The sequence below is a fragment of the Phalangium opilio genome, unplaced genomic scaffold (assembly GCF_054372755.1).
Source record: "Phalangium opilio isolate 3A_F unplaced genomic scaffold, DU_Popi_V2 ptg000024l_1, whole genome shotgun sequence".
In the NCBI taxonomy this organism is placed as follows: Eukaryota; Metazoa; Arthropoda; class Arachnida; order Opiliones; family Phalangiidae; genus Phalangium; species Phalangium opilio.
Window position 1 is genome coordinate 6429827 of NW_028324155.1, and position 21033 is coordinate 6450859.

General features: G+C 37.8%; 5 protein-coding genes across 7 annotated transcripts in view; 3 read left to right on the forward strand and 2 right to left on the reverse strand.

The window, feature by feature from the left end:
- LOC149692476 (uncharacterized) overlaps positions 1-21033 on the forward strand; it is a 54928-nt gene that overhangs the window by 12725 nt on the left and 21170 nt on the right. The gene's annotated exons all lie outside the window — the stretch shown is intronic.
- On the forward strand, positions 327-11449 carry Cht10 (Chitinase 10). Its single transcript, XM_089867548.1, has 34 exons — positions 327-585; positions 645-842; positions 903-983; positions 1053-1234; positions 1299-1402; positions 1457-1580; positions 1653-1838; positions 1905-2030; positions 2390-3703; positions 4197-4253; positions 4320-4386; positions 4444-4614; positions 4679-4935; positions 4995-5098; positions 5169-5292; positions 5348-5533; positions 5593-5718; positions 5784-6147; positions 6651-6740; positions 6805-7002; positions 7060-7316; positions 7382-7485; positions 7543-7666; positions 7722-7907; positions 7970-8092; positions 8151-8576; positions 9190-9227; positions 9337-9458; positions 9533-9733; positions 9807-10063; positions 10126-10229; positions 10287-10410; positions 10482-10667; positions 10726-11449. Exons 1-34 carry the CDS (start codon positions 504-506, stop codon positions 11242-11244), a joined length of 6912 nt encoding a protein of 2303 aa, XP_089723674.1. The 5' UTR covers positions 327-503; the 3' UTR covers positions 11245-11449.
- Positions 11455-16122, reverse strand: LOC149692479 (chitinase-3-like protein 1). Of its 3 annotated transcripts, none has more exons than XM_089868244.1 (7): positions 15164-16122; positions 13798-13895; positions 13613-13726; positions 12852-13531; positions 12608-12793; positions 12423-12545; positions 11455-12138 (listed from the first exon to the last, which is right to left on the reverse strand). In XM_089868244.1, exons 3-7 carry the CDS (start codon positions 13710-13712, stop codon positions 11455-11457), a joined length of 1773 nt encoding a protein of 590 aa, XP_089724370.1. In that variant the 5' UTR covers positions 13713-13726; positions 13798-13895; positions 15164-16122. The 3 variants fall into 3 exon arrangements, with proteins under 3 accessions (XP_089724370.1, XP_089724369.1, XP_089724368.1); XM_089868243.1 differs by having other exon boundaries at positions 13798-13934; XM_089868242.1 differs by lacking the exon at positions 15164-16122 and having other exon boundaries at positions 13798-14266.
- LOC149692480 (PRA1 family protein 3-like) lies at positions 16289-17694 on the reverse strand. Its single transcript, XM_089868252.1, has 3 exons — positions 17565-17694; positions 17439-17471; positions 16289-17177 (listed from the first exon to the last, which is right to left on the reverse strand). The coding sequence occupies exons 1-3, from the start codon at positions 17620-17622 to the stop codon at positions 16681-16683; spliced, it is 588 nt and encodes a 195-aa protein (XP_089724378.1). The 5' UTR covers positions 17623-17694; the 3' UTR covers positions 16289-16680.
- Positions 17692-21033, forward strand: mRpS30 (mitochondrial ribosomal protein S30). Its single transcript, XM_089868248.1, has 5 exons — positions 17692-18342; positions 18921-19064; positions 19139-19250; positions 20265-20438; positions 20500-21033. Exons 1-5 carry the CDS (start codon positions 17692-17694, stop codon positions 20973-20975), a joined length of 1557 nt encoding a protein of 518 aa, XP_089724374.1. The 3' UTR covers positions 20976-21033.

A 21033-nucleotide genomic window follows, 5' to 3' on the forward strand; every position in this document is an offset into this window, starting at 1 on the left:
ATATCTGAATAAACAAATAAATTGACTCGAACATTGTCGAATAAAACTTCATATTTCTTAAAGTACTCTTAAATCCATCATAGAAAATGTTCAACTTTATTTTAATTGGGTTTCCTTGAAACCCGTTTCACTAGTCTTTATTAACGATAATTACTATTGTTCTAATGCTAACCGCTAATTAGTTTCTTAATTACTTACATTAGTAATTATCTGTGCAAAGTCATGGCCACACACTTAACCTCCACCCATCTCATTGTCTCGAGAATCTTACGAATAAACTTAACAAAAACTAATCATCTTTGCGGGAGATAAGAAAGACGCTGCGAGCGCGATTTCGCATTCAGATATACCTTTCAAATGTTTGGAAATTCTGTACTTGAGTCATTATCGGAAAAGTGAGAATTGATTAGGGCGAAACACTCTATATTTATCAAGTATATAAGGATAAAACTGTGATACTAAAATCTCTCATTAACCATTCAGTTATTTAACGAAAGGTTGAAATGTTCATAAAAAACGCTACCTTGGCGTTATGTCTTATAGGCCTAGTGCTGCTTTTGGTTTCAGAGGCGCAATCTTCTAGAGGTAATTTCAAAGTTTCAAAACTAATTTGTATTAAATTCTAATATTATCCTGAATATCAGATAGAAATCAAAAGCCATACCGCGTTGTGTGCTACTTGGGTAGCTGGGCCAATTACCGTCATGGAGATGGAAAATACTTGATTGAAGATATTAACCCACACCTCTGCACTCATGTTGTCTACGGGTTTACTAAATTAGAGAATGATGAAATCACAGTTTACGATCCTTACTTGGATCTTAAAGAAAACTGGGGTCTCGGTAAGTTTCAATAAACTTTTAGTATAGCATTTAATGATCTGAATTTCAAATTTAACATAGGTGCGTTCGGAAGATTCAACAGATTACGCGAACAAAATCCTCAACTAACTACTTTAATCGCTATTGGAGGTTGGAATGAAGGTAAGTAAACATTAGTTGTACCATCCACAGTATTAAAGATCATGGTAAAGTAAATACTAAAAATTCAAGGTTCCGAGAAGTACTCCAATATGGCACGTGATCCTGCTAAGAGAAGGGTATTCGTGAACAGTGTAGTTAAATTCTTATTGGATTACGACTTTGATGGATTGGATTTTGACTGGGAATATCCTGGAAACCGAGAGGGAAGTAGACCCGAAGAAGATAAGCATAATTTCGTTATATGCTTAAAGGTACTTAGGGTCTATTTCATTAAAGTCCTTGTTGCAATGTGAAAGAAAAATTTGATATTTTTAGGAATTGAGGGACGCTTTTAAACCTCACGGGTTCATCCTAACCGCGGCGGTCAGCGCTGGCAAAGAGACAGCTATCAATGCCTACGACATACCAAACGTAAATAAGTACGTATTTAAGCCTGATTGTAAGGTATAAGTACTTATGAGTTTTCTTTTAAGGTACTTGGATATAATAAACTTAATGGCGTACGACTATCACGGAGCTTGGGAGACAATTACGGGACACAATGCGCCTCTTTACAGTTATCCTGGTGAATCTGCCCTTCACCAAACTCTGAATGTGGTAAGTTTTATAAACAATTACCCTTCAAGCCGATACAAGTACCTCCATCTAATTTTTACTAATTGCGCCTAGAACTTCAGCGTTAACTATTGGCTTTCACACGGAGCCAGTGCCGACAAGTTAGTTCTTGGTATGCCATTGTATGGTAGGTGTCTCACATTGGCCAATCCAAGAGACCACGGGTTAGGGGACAAAAACACCGGACCCGGTTTACCGGGTCCTTACACAAACGAACCAGGAATGATTGGTTACAATGAGGTAATTTGGATAATTAACGATAGATAAACTAAATATTTTCTTTACAATGAACAATGTCTTTCTTAGATATCAGAACGATTGGCTAGAGATCCTGGTTGGAATCAATATTGGTCAGACGCAATTTTGGCTCCTTACGCCGTGAGAGGAAATCAGTGGTGCAGTTTTGACAACGAAAAGAGTATTAGATTAAAGGTAGGTATTATAAAAGTCTGACGTAATCAGGCATAAATTCCTGGCTTCATAAACATCCTGTTATTTTTGAAATTTCTCCGAATTTTACGTATGTTAAAGACATAATCAGTTGAAATAATTTAATAGATAAGACTCATTTTACAGCTATGCAATTAATTTCGTTCCTTATCAGCTGAGAATGAGATCACCTGTCTTGTTTTCGAATTAATTTTAAATTAATACCAGGTAGATAAGGCATCGAAAGAAAGCATATTTGTACTCTTCAAAAGTTATCTTCAATTGTCATAAATTTCAAACTCACGTGATCTAATTTCGTATGACCTTGTCTAAAATTTACAAATGTTTCTCAACAATTTCAGACTGAATTCTTGAAATCAAAGGGCCTTAGTGGCGGTATGGTCTGGTCTTTGGAAACTGATGACTTCAAGGGTTTATACCATAGCAACACTTACCCTCTTCTGAGAAAAATTAACGAAGTCTTATCAGGCGGTCCCGTTGTTGAACCGACGCCCGTAACTCAGGATCCATCGAAAACTACAACCTCTGGGCCAACTAGTTCTGGTCAAATAACCCCGATCCCACCTTCAAATGATAAAGATTGCAATGCTGAAGGAAATTACCCTATTTATAACGAATGTAGCATTTACTATCAATGCGTTAAACAATTAAGAAGCTTCCAAAAAGTAATACGTTCTTGCCCGCCTGGTACTTCGTTCAGTCGCAAAACCAGAACTTGCGATTTTAGTAGTTTAGTCGAAGGTTGTGGTAAAGCAGGGACCAGGGACCCACCTACCACTACAACCAATTCTGGCACCGGCTCACCATCAACTTCGCAACCTTCTACTGCCTCCCCAAGTACTAGTGCCCCGTCTACGTCCAAGCCTTCTACCGCTTCCCCAAGTACTAGCGCTCCCTCTACGGCAAATCCTTCTACCGCTTCCCCAAGTACTAGCGCTCCCTCTACGGCAAACCCTTCTACCGCTTCCCCAAGTACTAGTGCCCCGTCAACGTCCAAGCCTTCTACCGCTTCCCCAAGTACTAGTGCCCCGTCAACGTCCAAGCCTTCTACCGCTTCCCCAAGTACTAGCGCACCCTCTACAGAAAATCCCTCTACCGCAAATCCCTCTACCGCCTCCCCAGTTACCTCAAACCCAGCTACCAATGAGCCGTCTACGTCTAAAAAACCAACTTCTTGGACAAGCATTCCCACAACAACTGAAGTTGATGGCATGAAATGCGTTCAGAAGGGAAATTTCCCACACCCAACCGATTGCACCCTCTTTTACAAATGTTCTCAATATGGAAACCTATTCAAATTGACCGTTTTCACTTGTCCCAATAATTTGGTCTTCAACACAGACAATGAAAATTGCGATTATATCGAGAATGTACCAAGATGTCAAATGAAATACACGAAAGAACCGAAAGTAAAGACTTCCCAAGCCCCACAAACTACTCAAATAACATCGGCAACCCCAGACCCAAAGATAAATAATCCCGACGAACCTGTGGAACTTTACTGCAAACATGGTGGCTTATACGCTTTCCCTCAAGATTGCCACCGATATTATCAATGTATTGGAAACTCTGTTGAGCTTAAGATTGTCTTGTTTCGTTGTCCTAAAAGTACTTATTTTGATAGTTCAAGTAAAACCTGTCAATGGAAACAAAATGTAAATTGTTAAGAGTTTGGAATTAAAAGCTCTGTGAAAATGCAATAAAAAATGAATATAAATTTTTTTCTTCGTATTTGTTTTTCATTCACTCTAGATTCTAAGCTAAAGATATTTTGATTACTTCGGGAATATATTATTTCTATAATTTAAACCTAAATAGCCAGGTGAAAAACAGTTTTCCATGTTAAATCTGGGTTTTTACAAGCTCGTGAAAGGGTTCGTTCAATTCTTGGTAAAAATTATTTTTAATGATGAAATTAGCGATAACTATCTATAACTTTTAGAATTACTTAGATATCGAAACAAAACCTATTCAAATCCTATCTTAAAAAACCACAAATATTGAGAATAGAACCATCTGTTAATGCAAATTTCCCAATACAACTGCGTCTGATTAGTTCATCGTATGAAATTTCTTAATCAATCATGACTGCGGTCTTTCAAGGTCCAACCAATCAGAATTGAGCTTGTTCTATTAAAACTATAAAAGACTTCCAACTCAAACCATAACACACTCATCCTTCTAAAGGAACAAGTCCTCGCCAAAGTAAACACTACTTGATGCATTCCAAAAGACTAACAAACCCTATAACTTTACGTTTATAATTTTCAGATGAAGTTGGCTATTGGAGTTTTGTTGGTCGTCTTGGGAATCCAGGGGAGCATCGCCGCTTACAAAAGTGAATCAACTTTTTGTAAAATGCTTGACAGGTTTTAAAATTCCATTTTGATTTCAGCCGTTTGCTACCACAGTTCGTGGGCACATTACCGAAATGGCGACGGAAAATTCGGTTCCGATGATATTGACCCGCATATCTGCACCCATTTAATCTACGCTTTTGCCGGATTAAACAATGATTTTACCGTTCATACTTTGGACGCTTGGCTCAGTGAAGATTCTGGTCTCGGTAGGTATCAAATAATAATTAAATATGGCTCCCAATTAAACATCTAATATATAATTGTAAACAGGGGACTACAGAAAATTTACTGATTTGAAACTGAGAAATAAAAATCTGAAGACCTTGATTGGCATCGGAGGTTGGAACGAAGATTCTGCACGATTCTCTAGAATGGTTTCTACCCAGAGGAACAGACAGGTCTTCATCGACAGCGTCATTCAATTCATCAAGGAGTACGATTTTGACGGACTCAACTTAGATTGGCAATATCCGGCAAACCGAGGTGGACTTCCGGTTGATAAGAGGAACTTTGTTGAACTTCTTAAAGTAAATAGAGTTTAGAGTCATCGTTTAAATTGCATTAAAAATTATGAATCAACATTCAGGAACTTCGTCAAGCCTTTGATAGAGAAGGTTTTGTCTTGGGTATTTCAGCCGCTGGTAACCCCGAAATCATCAACTCCGGTTACGACGTTGCTGCCGTTACCCAGTAAGTCAATATAACTCTAGAGCAGACATACCCAAGATCTCGTGTATACTAAATATCCGTTTAAATCTAGGGCCGTTGACTACGTCAGCCTTTTAAGTTACGATTACCATGGGGGCTGGGAAACGAAAACCGGAATGAACGCCCCACTTTACCCCAAGAAAAGCGAATCAGCTCTGGACAAAACTTTGAACCAAGTAGGTAACATGGACGATATTAAAAAATGCAGCTTTTCATTAACTTTTTCGATAGGACAGCACCGTCTCTTTGTGGTTGAAAAAAGGGGCCGATCCGGCCAAAATTTTGTTGGGTATTCCAGCATACGGTAGAACTTATATGTTGAGAAGTCAAAGCAGGAACAAGATTGGTGATCCCGCAGCCCGACCCGGAAACCCTGGACCTTATACCCAACAAGATGGCTACCTAGGATACAATGAAGTATTAATTTTGATATGGCTCTCAATTTGTAAACACTGTGAAAAAAAACAATGTTATAGATTATTGAAAAATTCTCCTACGAAACTGGATGGGTGGTTGAGTTTGATGACGAACAAAAAGTGCCATTTGCGTATAACAGAGATTTCTGGATCGGTTATGACAACCCTCAAAGTGTTTCAATTAAGGTACATGACCCCCTTAGAAAAACAACCTATCAAAGCATATTCTTAAAATACAATTCCTTCACTAGGCCGACTACGTCGTCCAAAAGAAACTAGGAGGGGCCATGATCTGGTCATTGGAAACCGAAGACTTCCTTGGACTATCCAACCAAGGAAAGTTCCCGCTTATCACGGCAATTCAAACCGTCTTCAACGGAGGTCAAATCGTGACGTCGACGACAGATAACACTCCAGTCACTCCCAGCACCCCAGGTACCCCAGGCAAATGTGTCAAGGAAGGCACCATGCGTCACGATACCGACTGCACCAAATACATCACTTGCATCAAGTCCGGACGCGACAACCAATTCCAAGCTGTCGTTAACACTTGCCCAGCTGGTTTGGCTTTCGACGAAACTTTGAACTCTTGTAACTGGAGGGATGCCGTACCCGGTTGCTAATGATTATAAATCATATGAAACAGTTAAATTGGATAATTTAAATAAAGATTATTATTAATATAATAAATTTTGTCATATTTTGCGTTAAGCCTAATTTTTAGTCCTAAATCCTACCAAAGGGCACAATTAGATAAAAATTTTACCAAACTAAATGATAAGAAATTATATCTTCATATTTTACCGGAACCGTTTGTCAACAGTTAAATTATTCCCTGGGGAACCCTGACAGGTGTTTGCTTAATTATTCAACGACAATATTTAAAACAAAACTCTGGTATAATTTTCAACGATTAGATAAAGATATTCTGCCTCCAAGGTTACGAAGTTTCCTGTATTGTATATAAAGGGATCTTAACTTGCGATAATCATAGCGTTAAACTGTGGAGGACCAAGCACTAAGTGAGTAATTGCTACTTTCGAATAATTTGAGAAGAAATATCCTCATGTATTATTGATGAATGTTTATAATTAAAACACTTTCTTCCTGTTGATTAGAAATGAACAGTGGGTTTTTAGCGTTACTGGCTATGGCCTTGGTTTTAGGTCTCGTGGTTGGCTCGCCTTTGCAAGCGGCAAAGAGCAGAGGTAATTCTTGGTTTTAAAAATAAATTCTTTGATGCCTAATTACTCCGTTTACATATCCTAACAGATCGCAACAACAAGCCATACAAAGTGGTATGTTATCACGGTACGTGGTCAGTTTACCGACCAGGAGCGGGAAAATTCTTCGTTGAAGACATCGACCCTCATTTATGCACCCATTTAATTTATGGGTTCGTTGGTCTCAGGAACAACAAGATCGCTGTCTTAGACGGATACCTAGATTTGGTTGAAAACTGGGGCAAAGGTAGAGTTTGATCGATTGTTGCCTGACGCATCTCAAGATCGTTTTTGATCTTACCAGGCAACTTCAAACGCTTCAATGACTTAAAGAAAAAGAACCCTAACTTGACGACCATCTTGGCTATCGGAGGATGGAACGAAGGATCAACTCGTTACTCTGAAATGGCTCGCAATCAAGCCACCAGGAAGATTTTCATTGATTCCGTCGTTGACATGTTGTTGAAACACGATTTCGATGGTCTGGATATGGATTGGGAGTACCCCTCTAACCGTGGTGGAATCCCAGAGGACAAACAAAACTTTGTTACCCTCCTTCAAGTATATTTTCAGTTGGAAAAACAACTAGTTCCCTTGTAATTACAACAACTTTCCATGTCCTATAGGAACTTAGGCAAGCTTTTGATCAACATGGTCTTCTCCTAACTGCCGCAGTGTCAGCTGGTAAAGCTACCATCGATACCGCTTACGATATCCCCCAAGTTTCTAAGTTAGTAATGTTAAACTGTTTGTAACACATCAACAATTAACTGTAAAATAACTATAGATTGTTGGATTTCGTCAACGTCATGGCTTATGATTTCCATGGGGGTTGGGAAAAGGTTACTGGACACAACTCTCCACTGTACGCCAGACCTGAAGAGAAAGGAAACGCTTCTTTCTTGAACATGGTGAGTATACTTATGCAACCCGTCAACTAGCGGAACTAATTCCCAAATATTTTAGGATTGGTCCATTAAGTACTGGATTCAACAAGGAGCCAGTCCCCAAAAGTTGGTCTTGGGAATGGGAACTTACGGTCGCGCCTTCACTCTTCAAGACCCCAAAAAGACTGGAATTGGAGCTCCCGCCCCTCAAACTGGACGAGCTGGACCTTTCACCAGGGAACCCGGGATGTTGGGCTTCAATGAGGTAAGTTTACGTCGGATCTAATATCATGGGACTCAGAACTGAATAAGAAAGTTCGATTTTAGATTTGCTCTGCCCAAAAAAGGGAAAACTGGAACGTAGTATTTGACCCATACCACTTAGCTCCTTATGCGTCCAAGGATAACCAATGGGTTGGTTACGATGACGTGAAGAGTATCGCCATCAAGGTTAGATATAGCCTTCAATTGAGTCGTTAATTTCTAACTGGAACCATTTCAATTGCAGACTGACTACGGTAAGAAAATGGGATTAGGTGGTGCAATGATCTGGTCTATCGAAACCGACGACTTCCGAGGAGATTGCTTCGGCCTAAAATACCCTCTTCTGACCAAAATCAACGAGGTTTTGGGCGGAGAGATTGTCCGTCCACCAACCATTCCCCCAACCCCGGAACCCTCTACGGGAGACGACATTGGAAGTTCCAGTACCACTCAAGCCACCACTACTACTTCCAGGCGACCCACTTCCGCTCCTGGTGACTTGAAATGTTCCACCACTGGATTATTCCGTAACCCCAAGGATTGTTCACGTTACTACCAATGCGTCGAATCCGGAGACACATTCGCTATTATTGAATACGAATGCGGTGCTGGAACCGTTTTCGATCAAATTAACGGTGTATGCACATGGCCTAATCAAGTTCCCGGTTGTTAACTATAAATTCAGGATGAATAAAAATTTTTAAATTGATGAGATATGTTTTCCATTTTATGAAACATTAAAAAACACTAAGAAAAACTCCTTGATACAGTATATCAAAAGCTTTTCAACATGGTAGGTCCGAAAAAATCTTAATTGAAGGGTGACAATATAAATTAAAATTAACGATCGTACTAATGATACGTACGAGCTTAGAAGAAGATCCCCTCCTAAAGGCCTCATGGTTCAACTTAACTTCAAACCACTAGCAAAGGCCGGTAGAGTTTTGACCCAGTATCAAGAAAACCTGACTTCATATAGTCTTTTCGAGCATCTGGACTGACTGTAAAACAGTCCTGTACGTTTCACGGTAATCTTATCTAAAGTTGACAATGATTTCCAGTTGATAAGTAAAATCCATAAAAGGTTAATTAGCTGGTGAATTAAGAGGGGCGACTATAGAATCCTTGAAGTAAAACCACACCCGAATAAAGGGAAGAATATGCCACGTACCGGTTTTGGATAACAATAGTTATTTTCACTCTTCATAATTCATATTTTAAATTATAAGAAAAGCGTGCGTGTGTTCTGTCTCTCACGATTAAAAATTATTATATCTGAATAGAGAAAAAGCCATATGACCACTGATAATGAAAGATACACGTATTTCAAGGTAATTATAAGAAGCTATCCGAAGATATAACAAAACATTAGAAGTAACAATATAAAAGGGGGTGTATTTTCATTTTAAATTATTTTAGTTTTGAAAAAGACCCGAGATGGTTGGAAAAAAGTGGTGGCTTTCACTTTTTGGTTTATTGACGGTTTTGGTGATATTGTCACTGAGTAACGCCGCTAGTGTTACCAAGACAAAAAGGAAAGCACCATCCAGAGGTATATTTAGGACCCTTTTGGTTTATAAAGCTCATCATCAAAAGTAAACGAGAGGAATTATTATTCTTTTACAGATCGTAATGGGCGTCCATACAAGCTAGTTTGTTACTGGGGTACTTGGTCAGTGTATAGACCAGACGCTGGAAAATTCCAAGCCGAGGACATAGACGAGACATTATGCACTCATTTAATCTACAGTTTTGCCGGATTAGGTTACGACAGTAAAATTAAAACCTTAGACGGATACCTCGATTTGGAAGAAAACTGGGGGAAAGGTATTTAAAGATGATTTTCTTTACCGAAAGCCAGATTTGAATTTGAACGCGTTTGGTTAAATTGTAATATTAGGAAACTTTAAGAAATTCAACGACCTGAAGAAAAAGGTACCGGGATTGACGACCTTATTGGCTATTGGTGGATGGAACGAGGGTTCCAAAAAATATTCTGAAATGGCGTCAAGTCCCGCCAAGAGAAGAGAGTTTGTTCAAAGTTGCGTTAAGTTTTTGTTAAAACATGATTTTGACGGATTGGACTTTGATTGGGAGTATCCCGCTAATCGGGGTGGAATACCAGAGGACAAAGAAAATTTCGTTCAAACTCTAAAGGTAATGTCATGTTCATAAATACAAAACTTAGATATGGTCTTCATTTCTGGTATTAAATTTAGGAAATGAGGGAGGCTTTTGACGAACATGGGTTATTAATATCAGCCGCAGTCAGTGCTGGTAAAGCTACCATTGATACTGCCTACGACGTCGCTCAAGTATCCGAGTAAGTCCTTCTTTTTGATTATATTAACGTTAACTAATTCCAACCGCCTTCTTTTAGATTATTAGACTTTGTGAACGTCATGGCGTATGATTTCCACGGTGGCTGGGAAACATTTACTGGTCATAATTCGCCATTATACGCTAGACCCGATGAGTCCCCTGAACAGCAAATACTTAACGTTGTAAGTACTTCAGCTCTTTTTTTAATTAATTTTGGGACATTTATGAAGTTTATTTCAATATATTTCCTCAGAATTTTTCTATTAACTACTGGATTCAATTGGGAGCCAAGCCCGAGAAGTTAGTTTTGGGTATGGGAACTTACGGAAGGTCATTCACCCTTAAAAACCCCAAAGAACATGGTCTGGGAGCCGAAGCACCTAGTCCAGGACAGGCTGGACCCTTCACCAGAGAAAAGGGGACGCTGGGTTACAATGAAGTAATTATTAAAGAAATGTAATTGCCGAAGTCCTACTATAGTGACTTTGTCCTCTTAGATATGCGAGATGCAAAAATCTCAGAAATGGACAGTAGTTTGGGATGATTGGCATCAAGCTCCGTACGCCTACCGAGATAACCAATGGGTTGGTTACGATGACGAAAAAAGTATCGCCCTTAAAGTTGATTTCGCAAAGTCCATGAACTTAGCCGGCGCTATGATCTGGTCCATCGAGACGGATGACTTTAGGGGTACTTGCGGTAAGAAGTATCCTTTACTCAATAAGATCGTCGAAGTCTTAGACGGCGGTGTCGTGGTACGTCCAACTTTCCCACCTACAACCGAACCACCGCCACCGGTGACCGACGAAAACGGTTTAACCAGTCCCAAGCCAGCAAAGAAAGAATGCACCAAGTACGGATTCTTCCGGGACCCTCAAGATTGCAGCAAGTACTTCGAATGCATTCCTTCCGGCGGTGGACAATTCTCCATGATCAACTATAGATGCTCTGAAAATATGGCTTTCGACGAAGCTTCCAAAATCTGTGTGGATAGGAAAAATATACCGGGTTGCTAAGCCTCTTCAAAATTAAAATTAAAGTACAAGCACGTATGGTACAAGCATTAAAATTTTCGTTGTTGAAATAAAATTTTATTTCCTAAAACAATTTACTATAACATAGATTACCATGATGAAGTCAAATATATTGTTCTTGTGTTGTGTAATATAAATAAAATTGTGTAAAAAATAAATAATTAAAAATAAAAATGTCCTAAATGATTAGGTTTATTTCTTCTTGTAGTCTCCCCGGGAATAGTAAGGCCAAAGAAACGAGTATTTCTTCAGTTGATAGTATTGGCATCCTGGTACGAATTCGGGCCAAGTACAAGACTTGTTATTTGGGTCGAAAACGGTTCCGGTTGGACAACTGTACTCGTATTGCATAAATCCTTCTCCGAAAACTACGCAATTGTAGAATTTCTGACAGTTTCCTGGAATGGGACGCAATCCTTCACCTTCACATGGTAAATTAGACGGTGTACTTCCATCCGGTGAAGAGGTCGTAGGTTGAGGTTGCGGTGGAGGAGTTGTAGAAGATGGTGGAGGTGTTGTGGAAGTTGGAGCCATCGTTGTGGTTGTAGTGGTGGAAGTGGTAGTCGAACTAGCTGTCGTAGATTCCGGTGTCCACCAGGGGGAACTGGCTGTAGATGGTTGAGTAGGCCACCAAGTCATCGGTGTTGATTGAGTGGATGCCGTGGTTCCTCCGCTTGGAGTTGTTGGTACCATGGTTGATGGGGTTGGCGGAGGTGGTGGGGGTACTGGTAAAGGCTTAATAGTAGGATCAGCGAAAACATTATTGATGGCGGTCAACAGAGGGTATTTCTTTCCTCCACATTTTCCTTGGAAGTCGTCAGTTTCGATGGACCAGACCATACCGCCGCCTAACTTCATCGATTTGGCGAAATGTGCCTAAATCCACGAATGACATGGAGATTCTCGTAAATGGATCAATTCATGACATAAGCGTAGCGGTTTAGCAAGCTCTACATTATGGTTAAGAATCTTGGAATCCTTAGCGAAAGCGCCACGCTAGTTACGCGATAACAGCATAATGCCCGGTTTTATATTCGAACAACATTAACCGAAAGACCAAGCCAAGATATCAAACGCGAGATAATTGACAGTAAACAAGCACCCAAAGAAGCAAGGCCCAAATATGAATTTAAAATTTTCAAATTAAAATATATTCCTACCTTGATCATGATGCTCTCTTCGTCGTCGTATCCAACCCATTGTCGGTCCCGATAAGCGTATGGCGCCATAACATAAGGATCCCTGACGATGGTCCACTTTTCTCGGGTCAATGACTCGCAGATCTGAATTGTAAATACTTGTTAGTTAAGAATCATTGGGAATTAAAAATAGTCCTAATACGTACTTCGTTATATCCTAATGATCCTGGTTCACGAGTGTATGGCCCAGCTGCACCCCTAGACGGAGCTGAAACTTCAAAGCCATTTTGTTCACCTCTTTGAAGAGTAAAGGATCGGCCGTAGAGACCCATTCCCAATATAATCTTAGACGGGGCAGCGCCTTTGTCGATCCAGTAGTTAACCGAGAAATTCTACAAATAATCTCAATTTAGATACGCCTTGAATAACACGGTTGCCACTGAAACTTACCAAATTAAGTAACTGGTCATCCGGCATTTCATCGGGTCTGGCAAACATGGCGGCATGGTGTCCGGTCTTTGTTTCCCAGCCCCCGTGGTAATCGTACGCCATCAAGTTAATCAGGTCCAAGTACTGAGAGACTTGAGGAATGTCGTAAGCAGGGTCGATAAAATGTTTACCGGCGGAGACGGCAGCTGTTAAGAGGTAACCGTGAGGAGTGAAGGCTGACTTCAACTCTCGGAGAAGCGACACAAAATTGACTTTGTCTTCCGGTTTGCCTCCACGCGCTCCGGGATATTCCCAATCCATGTCCAAACCATCGAAATCGTGCTTCTTCAAAAAGTCCACGACACTATCCACAAAGATACGACGGCTTCCTGGATCGGCGGCCATATTGGAGTATTTGACGCTTCCCTCGTTCCATCCTCCAATGGCGATGATGGTTTTCAACTTTGGGTTGATTTTCTTAAGACCGGTGAACCTCTTGAAGGCGCCTTTACCGTAATTTTCTTCCAAATCGTAGTAAGAATCCAAACTACGTATTTTGTTGTCAAAACCGAGCCCGGCGAAACCGTAAATTAAATGTGTGCAAATGTAAGGATCAATGGCTTCAATTGGAAATTTTCCATCTCCAGGACGGTAAACGGCCCAACTACCCAAATAGCAAACTACCTTGTAGTCATGCGTAGCTAAAAAATAAATAATTAACTATAAAAAATTTGTAACAAAATAAATTTAAGATTTTTTACAGAAAAAATGGCTTAACTTACCGGCATTGTAAAACTTGTAGCTCATAATAGGTGTTCCATAAACGCCCGAAAATTTGACGAAAGCCCATACTATAACGAAGAGAGCCTCCCTAATCTCCATTATCGATTTACAATCTATAAAATAATTAATACCAAGATTACGCTAAGGTAAATTTAACATAAGATAACGGGGATCTAATAAGCACCTCAATTTCTGAGGACCGAAAATAACTTCGGCCTAACCAGGCCGATCTCCGAGTACAGAATAGCTGCCGGAGATGAATTCCGTTTAACCCTTTAAAGACTTTAGCGGAAAAAATTATGGGTGGTTTGCCTTTTTTTCCTTTGAATAAAAAAAAAGAAGAAAAGTCAATCTCTTCCGACAGAATTTGAAGTATCAGATTATAACGCCCCAGAGTATCTGTCATCTGAGATTCCCAAGTTCAATTTGCCTTAAGCTCATTTCCTCCCTAAAAAACTTGTATTTTTAATATTATGTAAAAGAGAAGATTTTAATTTTTATAGAAGACTAGTCTTACTGACGTGAATTGATTCATTTCTCTAATGAATAATTGTATAAAATTTATTGATTTACTCCGGCCCATTTCAAGAATGTAATATGAAATGTTTTAACGTATGATAAAGTCTAATTTTAATTGGGTAGATGTTAATTACCTTCCTAGATTCGTAATGATAAACTATACAAGAAAATAAGGCATATTTTTTTAAAAGATGCGCGATATTTATGTATGAAATTAATAGCTTCTTTGCCTTACCATGACCGATAACGAATGCGTTTCAGTCGCAAAATTCAACAAGGTTAACGCTATGCATCCTTTCAGAACTGTTAAACATAAGGGGAACCTATAATCTTCTAGTTTGCAAATTGCGATTGAATTGGATGATAGGAAACAACCCTTTCCCGTTTAAAAGCCAGTCTCGATACCCTATGAAGTTTTTATTATGCAGAACTGAGGCGCATGGGATGGAATTTTAAATTATTTTAAAACCGACATTGGTCCGGGATAAGGTCGAAAATCGGATCGTGGTGGTTTTCTCTCTGCCTCTTCCGTCACTTGCCAAGAGAAATACCAGTTATTAACCCTTTTAAAACCAGGGCCGAAAAAAAACACGATAAAAACACCCTCTGTTAACCTTAAACTTGAACATTTTTAGCTTTAAACCATTTAAAATATATGGTACCACACCCAAAAATTGGCCATGAACCCTTAATCTTCTTCGAAATTGAAAATGATTTAATATTAAGAAAATTTGGAAATTTATTGAATAAAAGTTATATTTATGATGAATATATTATTTCCAACTATCAGAGGTAAATCCACTGTCATTTTACAAAAGCCTAGCTATCTCTGCGTCAAAGACAACGTACCACGCGAGTTCTTTGACACTTGTAAATTCCTTAAAATTATTTCGACTTTTTTTAACTTGGCGACCTTGAGATGGGCGTGTCCAATAATCAATCAATTTAAAATATTACCGGTTGTTAAATTATTCCGAATTTTATGGGAGACTCGCGACTAGGTTTTTGACTTTTGCTAAATTGGTCCTTACCAGAAGAAGCTGCTGACCAAAGACAGTTGGCTACCAGTTGGGCAAGACTTATAACTTGTTCGGTTTCCAGAAAATAATGACCTCTTGAGTGTCGAACGTTTATGGACGAGATTCCAAAGCCCCGGGCTAAGAGATAAACTAATGAATAAACGAAAAAACGGTGGGTGACAACTTCAACTTCCGAAGTATTTGTTGTTGTTCCGTAAATGATAATAGACTAGTATTATGTTTCCATCAGGTGACGTTGACTTTTTATATTTTTTTATACCAACAAATTAAGGGTTGTCTTTGGGTATGGAAGGGTCAGGTCATATAGTTCTAGGAATACGAAGATGACAAAATATGGGAATATCCGGATTTATTAAGAAACAGCTACATTTTTTTACAATTATTAGAAAGAATAATGATGCATTCATTGACCTCGATCGTATTGACGGATATTGCGAAATCAACAACATTCCCTTAACTTTGCCTAGTTCGTTAGAGGAGTTAATTACAATTCCAAAAATAGTGTAGGCAATTTGAAGTTCGTCCCCAAAATAAAATTGGTTTAAGAAGTGGTTAGCCTCTCGGTCTAAGCGAAACGGTAGTATTTTAGGAAGCAAATATAATGTTGTTAAGTTAAGTTATGGAGGGAGGAAGGTTTAGGATAGTTTCTTCCGTAACTGTCAAGGATTTACAACCAGGAAGGGAAATATGTATGCGATCTACTTTCTCCGTGTTTCTTCATTGTTTTGATGATATATTTTTCTTGCGACAAATATTGATGAGAAATTTATACTAATTAGGATTAATTTGAATAGAGCGGAAGGGGAAAAGTAAAAGATAAATTTCTCCACGTACAAGGCGCTTCTTTTGAAGTATCTTTGACTGGTTTTGGGTGGGTGATTGAACCCTTTCTTGAGTCAAAGCCTTAGGCCACGTTTCCCGCCAAAATTTTAAATATTCCCACCATTGTACCACCATCTATTTATTGTTTAGGCTTATTCGACCCTCTTTAAATAATATACTAATTAGTTTTATTACTATATGACCCCAATAATACTTACAATAATTTTGAAATTCCGATTTCCATTATTATTTATCTGAAATTATTTGAAACACAAAAACAAATTTCGGAAAACATTTACCAATTTCACACAAGATTTTATTTATTTTGTAACATTCCTTTAAAGTGTATATCAAATGGCAGCTCTAGTTTTGCCTGACTAGCACATATTTTATTATAATTTTTGTAAGAAATATATTTGATTATAATTATTTATAAACATTGATGCATGTAAAGAGCACCATCCTATAATTTAATCAATGTTTGAGGGAAGAGGAAGACATAGAATTATTAATTGTGACTTTGCCTTTGTAGGTAAAGAGAAAAATTCAGCTGCCATTTGTAAAATTTTTGTACAATATTTTGGCCACAAAATTCGGAGAATTTTTGTAATACACGGACACCACAAGGAGATAAAGATTTCTTTTTTTGAAATTAATTATCACAATTCAAAAATCATATTTTTAAATTAATTAACTGGGCTCATTTTTTCCAATTTCTTTTCAAGTTTCTTTAACATTTCAGGTTCTTGGTATTGCCCTAAGGCTTCCAATAAAATACCCATTGGGGTTTTTTTGAGACCAATAGTTTCTATTTTATTTGAAAGTTTATTTTTCATGTTTCTAAGTCTCATAGAGGCATGTGCAAACACCAATGTAATGGGCAACATTAATCCAAAGAGAAATATTAAAACAGAACCCAGCATGTAGATAATAAAGTAACTGCCTATTACAATAACTCCAAGGGTAAAGAAAGGGTGATCTTTTTTGAACTTCCTCATGTTGAAACGGTTGTTAGTAATGTATTGAAATAGGCCATAAGCTACTGCCACAGCAACCATGCCACTAAAAACTTTGACAGGGTGTAATAAAGCTACGAGAACAAAAACTATCGCTGCCCCCAGGAAGTAGTTGGTTTGATAATAGTTCAAGTTTTGTATCACACGATTGTTCCATTTTTCGAGGTCTTTAATTAAAATTAATGACACATCAAATGACGTAATTATTTAATTCAATTAGGCCTATAAGCTAACCCTTGGACTAACTTAACAATATTCCTACTAGGCTCCTAGCTAAATTTTCAAGTGGTTTTATAATATATATTGGTGATTTAATATTGGTAAGAGATAAAAGATGTTCCTTAAGTTAAATTAAACATCTAATTTTAGTAATTTAAGCCTTAATTATATTTAATTCCCATATGTGTAACAAAATACGCGTATCATACCTTTAAGATTCGGTAGTTGAAATCGGGCAGACTCTATTAAAATTATACGAATATTTTTTTGAAATATCGTTTCTGCACACAATATTTAACGTATAAACTTAATTATTAATCAATTTAATTATTTACCTAATAAGAAATCATCCAAAGATCGCAAAGGGGCGACTTCGACTTGGTTATCCGCCATTTTTAAAGAGAAGACCGACGGCGATTACGCAATCGCGAATGAATCACGTGTCAAAACAAAACTTATGTAATGAAATTTTTTAATATGCAAATTAATGAAACCGGAAATGACGGTGACTGTCGTCTGCTCGTAAACAAAATGGCGACCCTGTGCACGCGTGCGGCTTCAAAATTTTGCCGCCTTGATTTAAAAATTAAGTATTTTAAGTTAAGTTGCGTTACAACCGACGCGAAATTAAGAGAGAGTGAATACAGCGAAGAACCTCAATATCCACCAACTTTTGATCCGTCTTTGGAAGGAAGAAAATTAAAGCGGAGATTGGAGTGGTATGAATCAATCAGAAATCTCCCAACAGTTGATCAAAAATTATGCGCGATTTTGGATAATTACCCGAAAAGGGTAAAAGCCACTGTTATAAACCCCGATAATGTATCTTATAATCGTTTGCCATTCATACAATATTGTACCAAAACACATTTGGTTCATGGTTTACCTCAAGATTACCATAGAAATGTGGATGACATATTTCAGAGGGTTAGGGAACCATTGTTAGAAACTGTTAAATTAGAACACATCTATCGCGGTAAATCGACAGAGGAATTTACAATGAGTAGAAAAACGAAACAAGAAAAGGCTGACATTAAGAATTTGTTGAATGAAATAATGTTCCTTATCACTTCAGCTGTTGGTTGTGAAAACCAAAATATAGCCAATGCTGAGGTATAATTATATTTTATCATTAAATATAATAGGATAAATGGCTGTTCTTTATAATAACTGGGGCAACTAGAAAATTATGAAGCCAATATACTAACGTAGATAATAGTATGGACTGTGTTCAGATCTATGCAACATTGTACTAACAATAGTATAATAAAATGACAATGTGGGGAATATTTTTTGATAATTCGAGGCAGAATGTGATCGTTGTCGTGGAGATGATTTGGCTTAGTATATATATATCCATTTTGGTCTAGCTAAGTTAGGATCAAAACACATTTTGAAATGCAAAAATTAACCAAAATTATCGTAATATTGAGTTAAAATTGTCTTTACTGGCTACAGAATTACACTCTGCCTCGAATTATCAAAAAATATTCCCCACATTTTCATTTTATTCGATGGAAAACAGACAAAATTAACTTTGTCCAAATACTATTGCTAGTACAATGTTGCATAGATCTGAACACAGTCCATACTATTATCTACGTAACCATTTTAGCTGCATAATTTTCTAGTTGCCCCAGTTACTAAAGAAACCCTGGATAAATAAATAATTAAACTATTTTAATTAAAAGATAAGTGAAAACCCTCGCTGTGATTCATTTTGGTGGCATGGCGATTATTACCATAAAGATGGCAAAGATGAACCTCAAGAAATACCATTTCAATTTACATGGAAACCCACTTTGCAAATGAGACTATCCAAACCCTTACCACACGTAATAAACCCACAAAATTATGCCAAAAACTGGAAAAACAGTAAAACCTACAAATTATATTATTTTCCCTTTAGGTTTTGGAAAGAAATGACCCTTTATGCCAATCAGATGAAATCCCAAACTTTCCCTTCCACCCTAAAGTTCATAACTGTGCTTATGAAAGAAGATTTTTGACATCAGTTCCAGGTTATAATTAATCAGGGTTCATACAAACCTGGAAAACCGGGAAAACCTGGAAAAATCAGGGAAATAAATAGTTGATAAAAACCTCAGGGAAAACTAAGGGAAATTTCGAATTTTTAGTAAAATTCAGGGAAATCAGGGAAATTTGCATCAAACAGGGGCCGAGTAATTAAGCAAAATGTTCAATATAACACATCCTCCATAGGATTAACATTACACTATACTTTGGAGGCTCATAACTCTGGTTATATTAGAGATACGGGGATATCCTTTGATTATTTAATAGTCCTATTTGCCCTCCTCCTTAAAATTTGCTTCATATATGGGAAAAACCTGGAAAATTCAGGGAAGTATGCACCGGAACGCCAACTCAGTCAGTCATTTACTCTGCTAGGTTATAGGCCTAGCTGTAGGCTTAATGTAGACCTTGCTGTAGGCCTACTCTTATCTTTTTAGCGCCTAGGGGGCGCTTAGTACTTTGCCCTAGTAGGAAGGAGGTTTGGGCGCGGGCGTATAAAAACCCCTTGAGTCATCACGTCAGTTAGTTAGTGTAGGAGTAACGCTAATACCTAATTGGAAGTATAGACAGTAGACCATCTATGTACTGTTAATGTCGCGCTCCACTTAAGCTTAGAACTTCTTAAGTTGCGGGTTAAAGTAAAGACCTTCCTTTTACTTTACGAATTATTATTATAAGTATTACGTCCGCGCGTTCGTTCCTCAGTTCGCGCTTCGTTTGTGGGCCTCGGCTAAGACACTGAATGGCTCTTCACACCCTGGTGAGTTGGCACCCTTGCTTCCCTTATATTCAAGAATCGGGACTCCCCTCTTTGTTAAGAGTGATCACTATTGTTATTTTTGCCTATCGATTACCTACTTTTTGGGGTAATCGGTTACAAGTACATGGGAAAAAACGTGGAAATCTCAGGGAAATTTGTTTTCCAAATGTTGTATGAACCCTGATTAATAATACACTAGCATATATCACTGAAACTAATTAACATTAATTAAATATAGGTTTTTGGAATGGAAATACTTCAGAATTTCCTTTACTTTCTATGGACGACTTATCTTTCCTTCACAATTACCGTCACTTGTGTGGAAACGATATTCAAGACCAAAATGAAGCAATTATTGCAAGAGCAATTTTGGGATCATTTGGATGGTTAATGGGGATTGCTAATAACTTAGGTTACAGTCATATCAACACCCTAATATCATTTAAATGGTATTAAACCTTGATTTCTCGTAGGCTTTACACCATTTGATGAACTTACTTACCCGATAACAACCCAAACTGCCTTAACAAATGGAAAAGAATGGTGGTTCTTCATTTATCAAATGAATACAATTGCTTTAATGAAGGATACAAACCCACACACTCATCGCAACATCATTTGGTCATCAGGACCCTTAAATTTATACGAAACCATTGAAGATGGGGTTCTTAAAGGAGTTGATGATAACGTTATCAAAACCCTCATTCAATTTTTGGTTAAAAAACCCGTTTCTGAAGTTAATTACAACTTAAAACCTTATTTGAATGAAGATGTAGATGTAGAGCAACCGGAATATGAATATGAAAGAATCACCGTTAGAGGAAAATTACGTAGATATTTTGATAATAGGCCTGATCCTAAACGTCATTTGTATGAAATACCTACTTGGCATCATATTTATAAGAGAAACAAATTGGCTAATCCTTCACCAATGGTTAAATTGTTTTAGAGACTTAGAACATTTAAGTATGAATTAATTAAATAAATAAAGGATTTTGGAAAATTAA

Excerpts from the sequence above, each read along its gene's own strand:
- LOC149692479 (XM_089868244.1), bottom strand. The coding sequence starts at position 13,712 with ATGGAGATTAGGGAGGCTCTCTTCGTTATAGTATGGGCTTTCGTCAAA. Across the intron at positions 12,546-12,607 it reads GATCATTAGGATATAACGAA|ATCTGCGAGTCATTGACCCG; the intron begins GTACGTATTAGG and ends TTTACAATTCAG. Across the intron at positions 12,139-12,422 it reads AAGAGAGCATCATGATCAAG|GCACATTTCGCCAAATCGAT; the intron begins GTAGGAATATAT and ends TCGTGGATTTAG.
- LOC149692480 (XM_089868252.1), bottom strand. The coding sequence starts at position 17,622 with ATGGCGGATAACCAAGTCGAAGTCGCCCCTTTGCGATCTTTGGATGAT. Across the intron at positions 17,472-17,564 it reads TTTGGATGATTTCTTATTAG|AGTCTGCCCGATTTCAACTA; the intron begins GTAAATAATTAA and ends TAATTTTAATAG. Across the intron at positions 17,178-17,438 it reads TCAACTACCGAATCTTAAAG|ACCTCGAAAAATGGAACAAT; the intron begins GTATGATACGCG and ends TTTTAATTAAAG.
- Cht10 (XM_089867548.1), top strand. The coding sequence starts at position 504 with ATGTTCATAAAAAACGCTACCTTGGCGTTATGTCTTATAGGCCTAGTG. Across the intron at positions 4,936-4,994 it reads ACTTTGTTGAACTTCTTAAA|GAACTTCGTCAAGCCTTTGA; the intron begins GTAAATAGAGTT and ends ATCAACATTCAG. Across the intron at positions 8,093-8,150 it reads TGAAGAGTATCGCCATCAAG|ACTGACTACGGTAAGAAAAT; the intron begins GTTAGATATAGC and ends TTTCAATTGCAG.
- mRpS30 (XM_089868248.1), top strand. The coding sequence starts at position 17,692 with ATGAAATTTTTTAATATGCAAATTAATGAAACCGGAAATGACGGTGAC. Across the intron at positions 18,343-18,920 it reads AAAATATAGCCAATGCTGAG|ATAAGTGAAAACCCTCGCTG; the intron begins GTATAATTATAT and ends TTTAATTAAAAG. Across the intron at positions 19,065-19,138 it reads TATCCAAACCCTTACCACAC|GTTTTGGAAAGAAATGACCC; the intron begins GTAATAAACCCA and ends TTTTCCCTTTAG.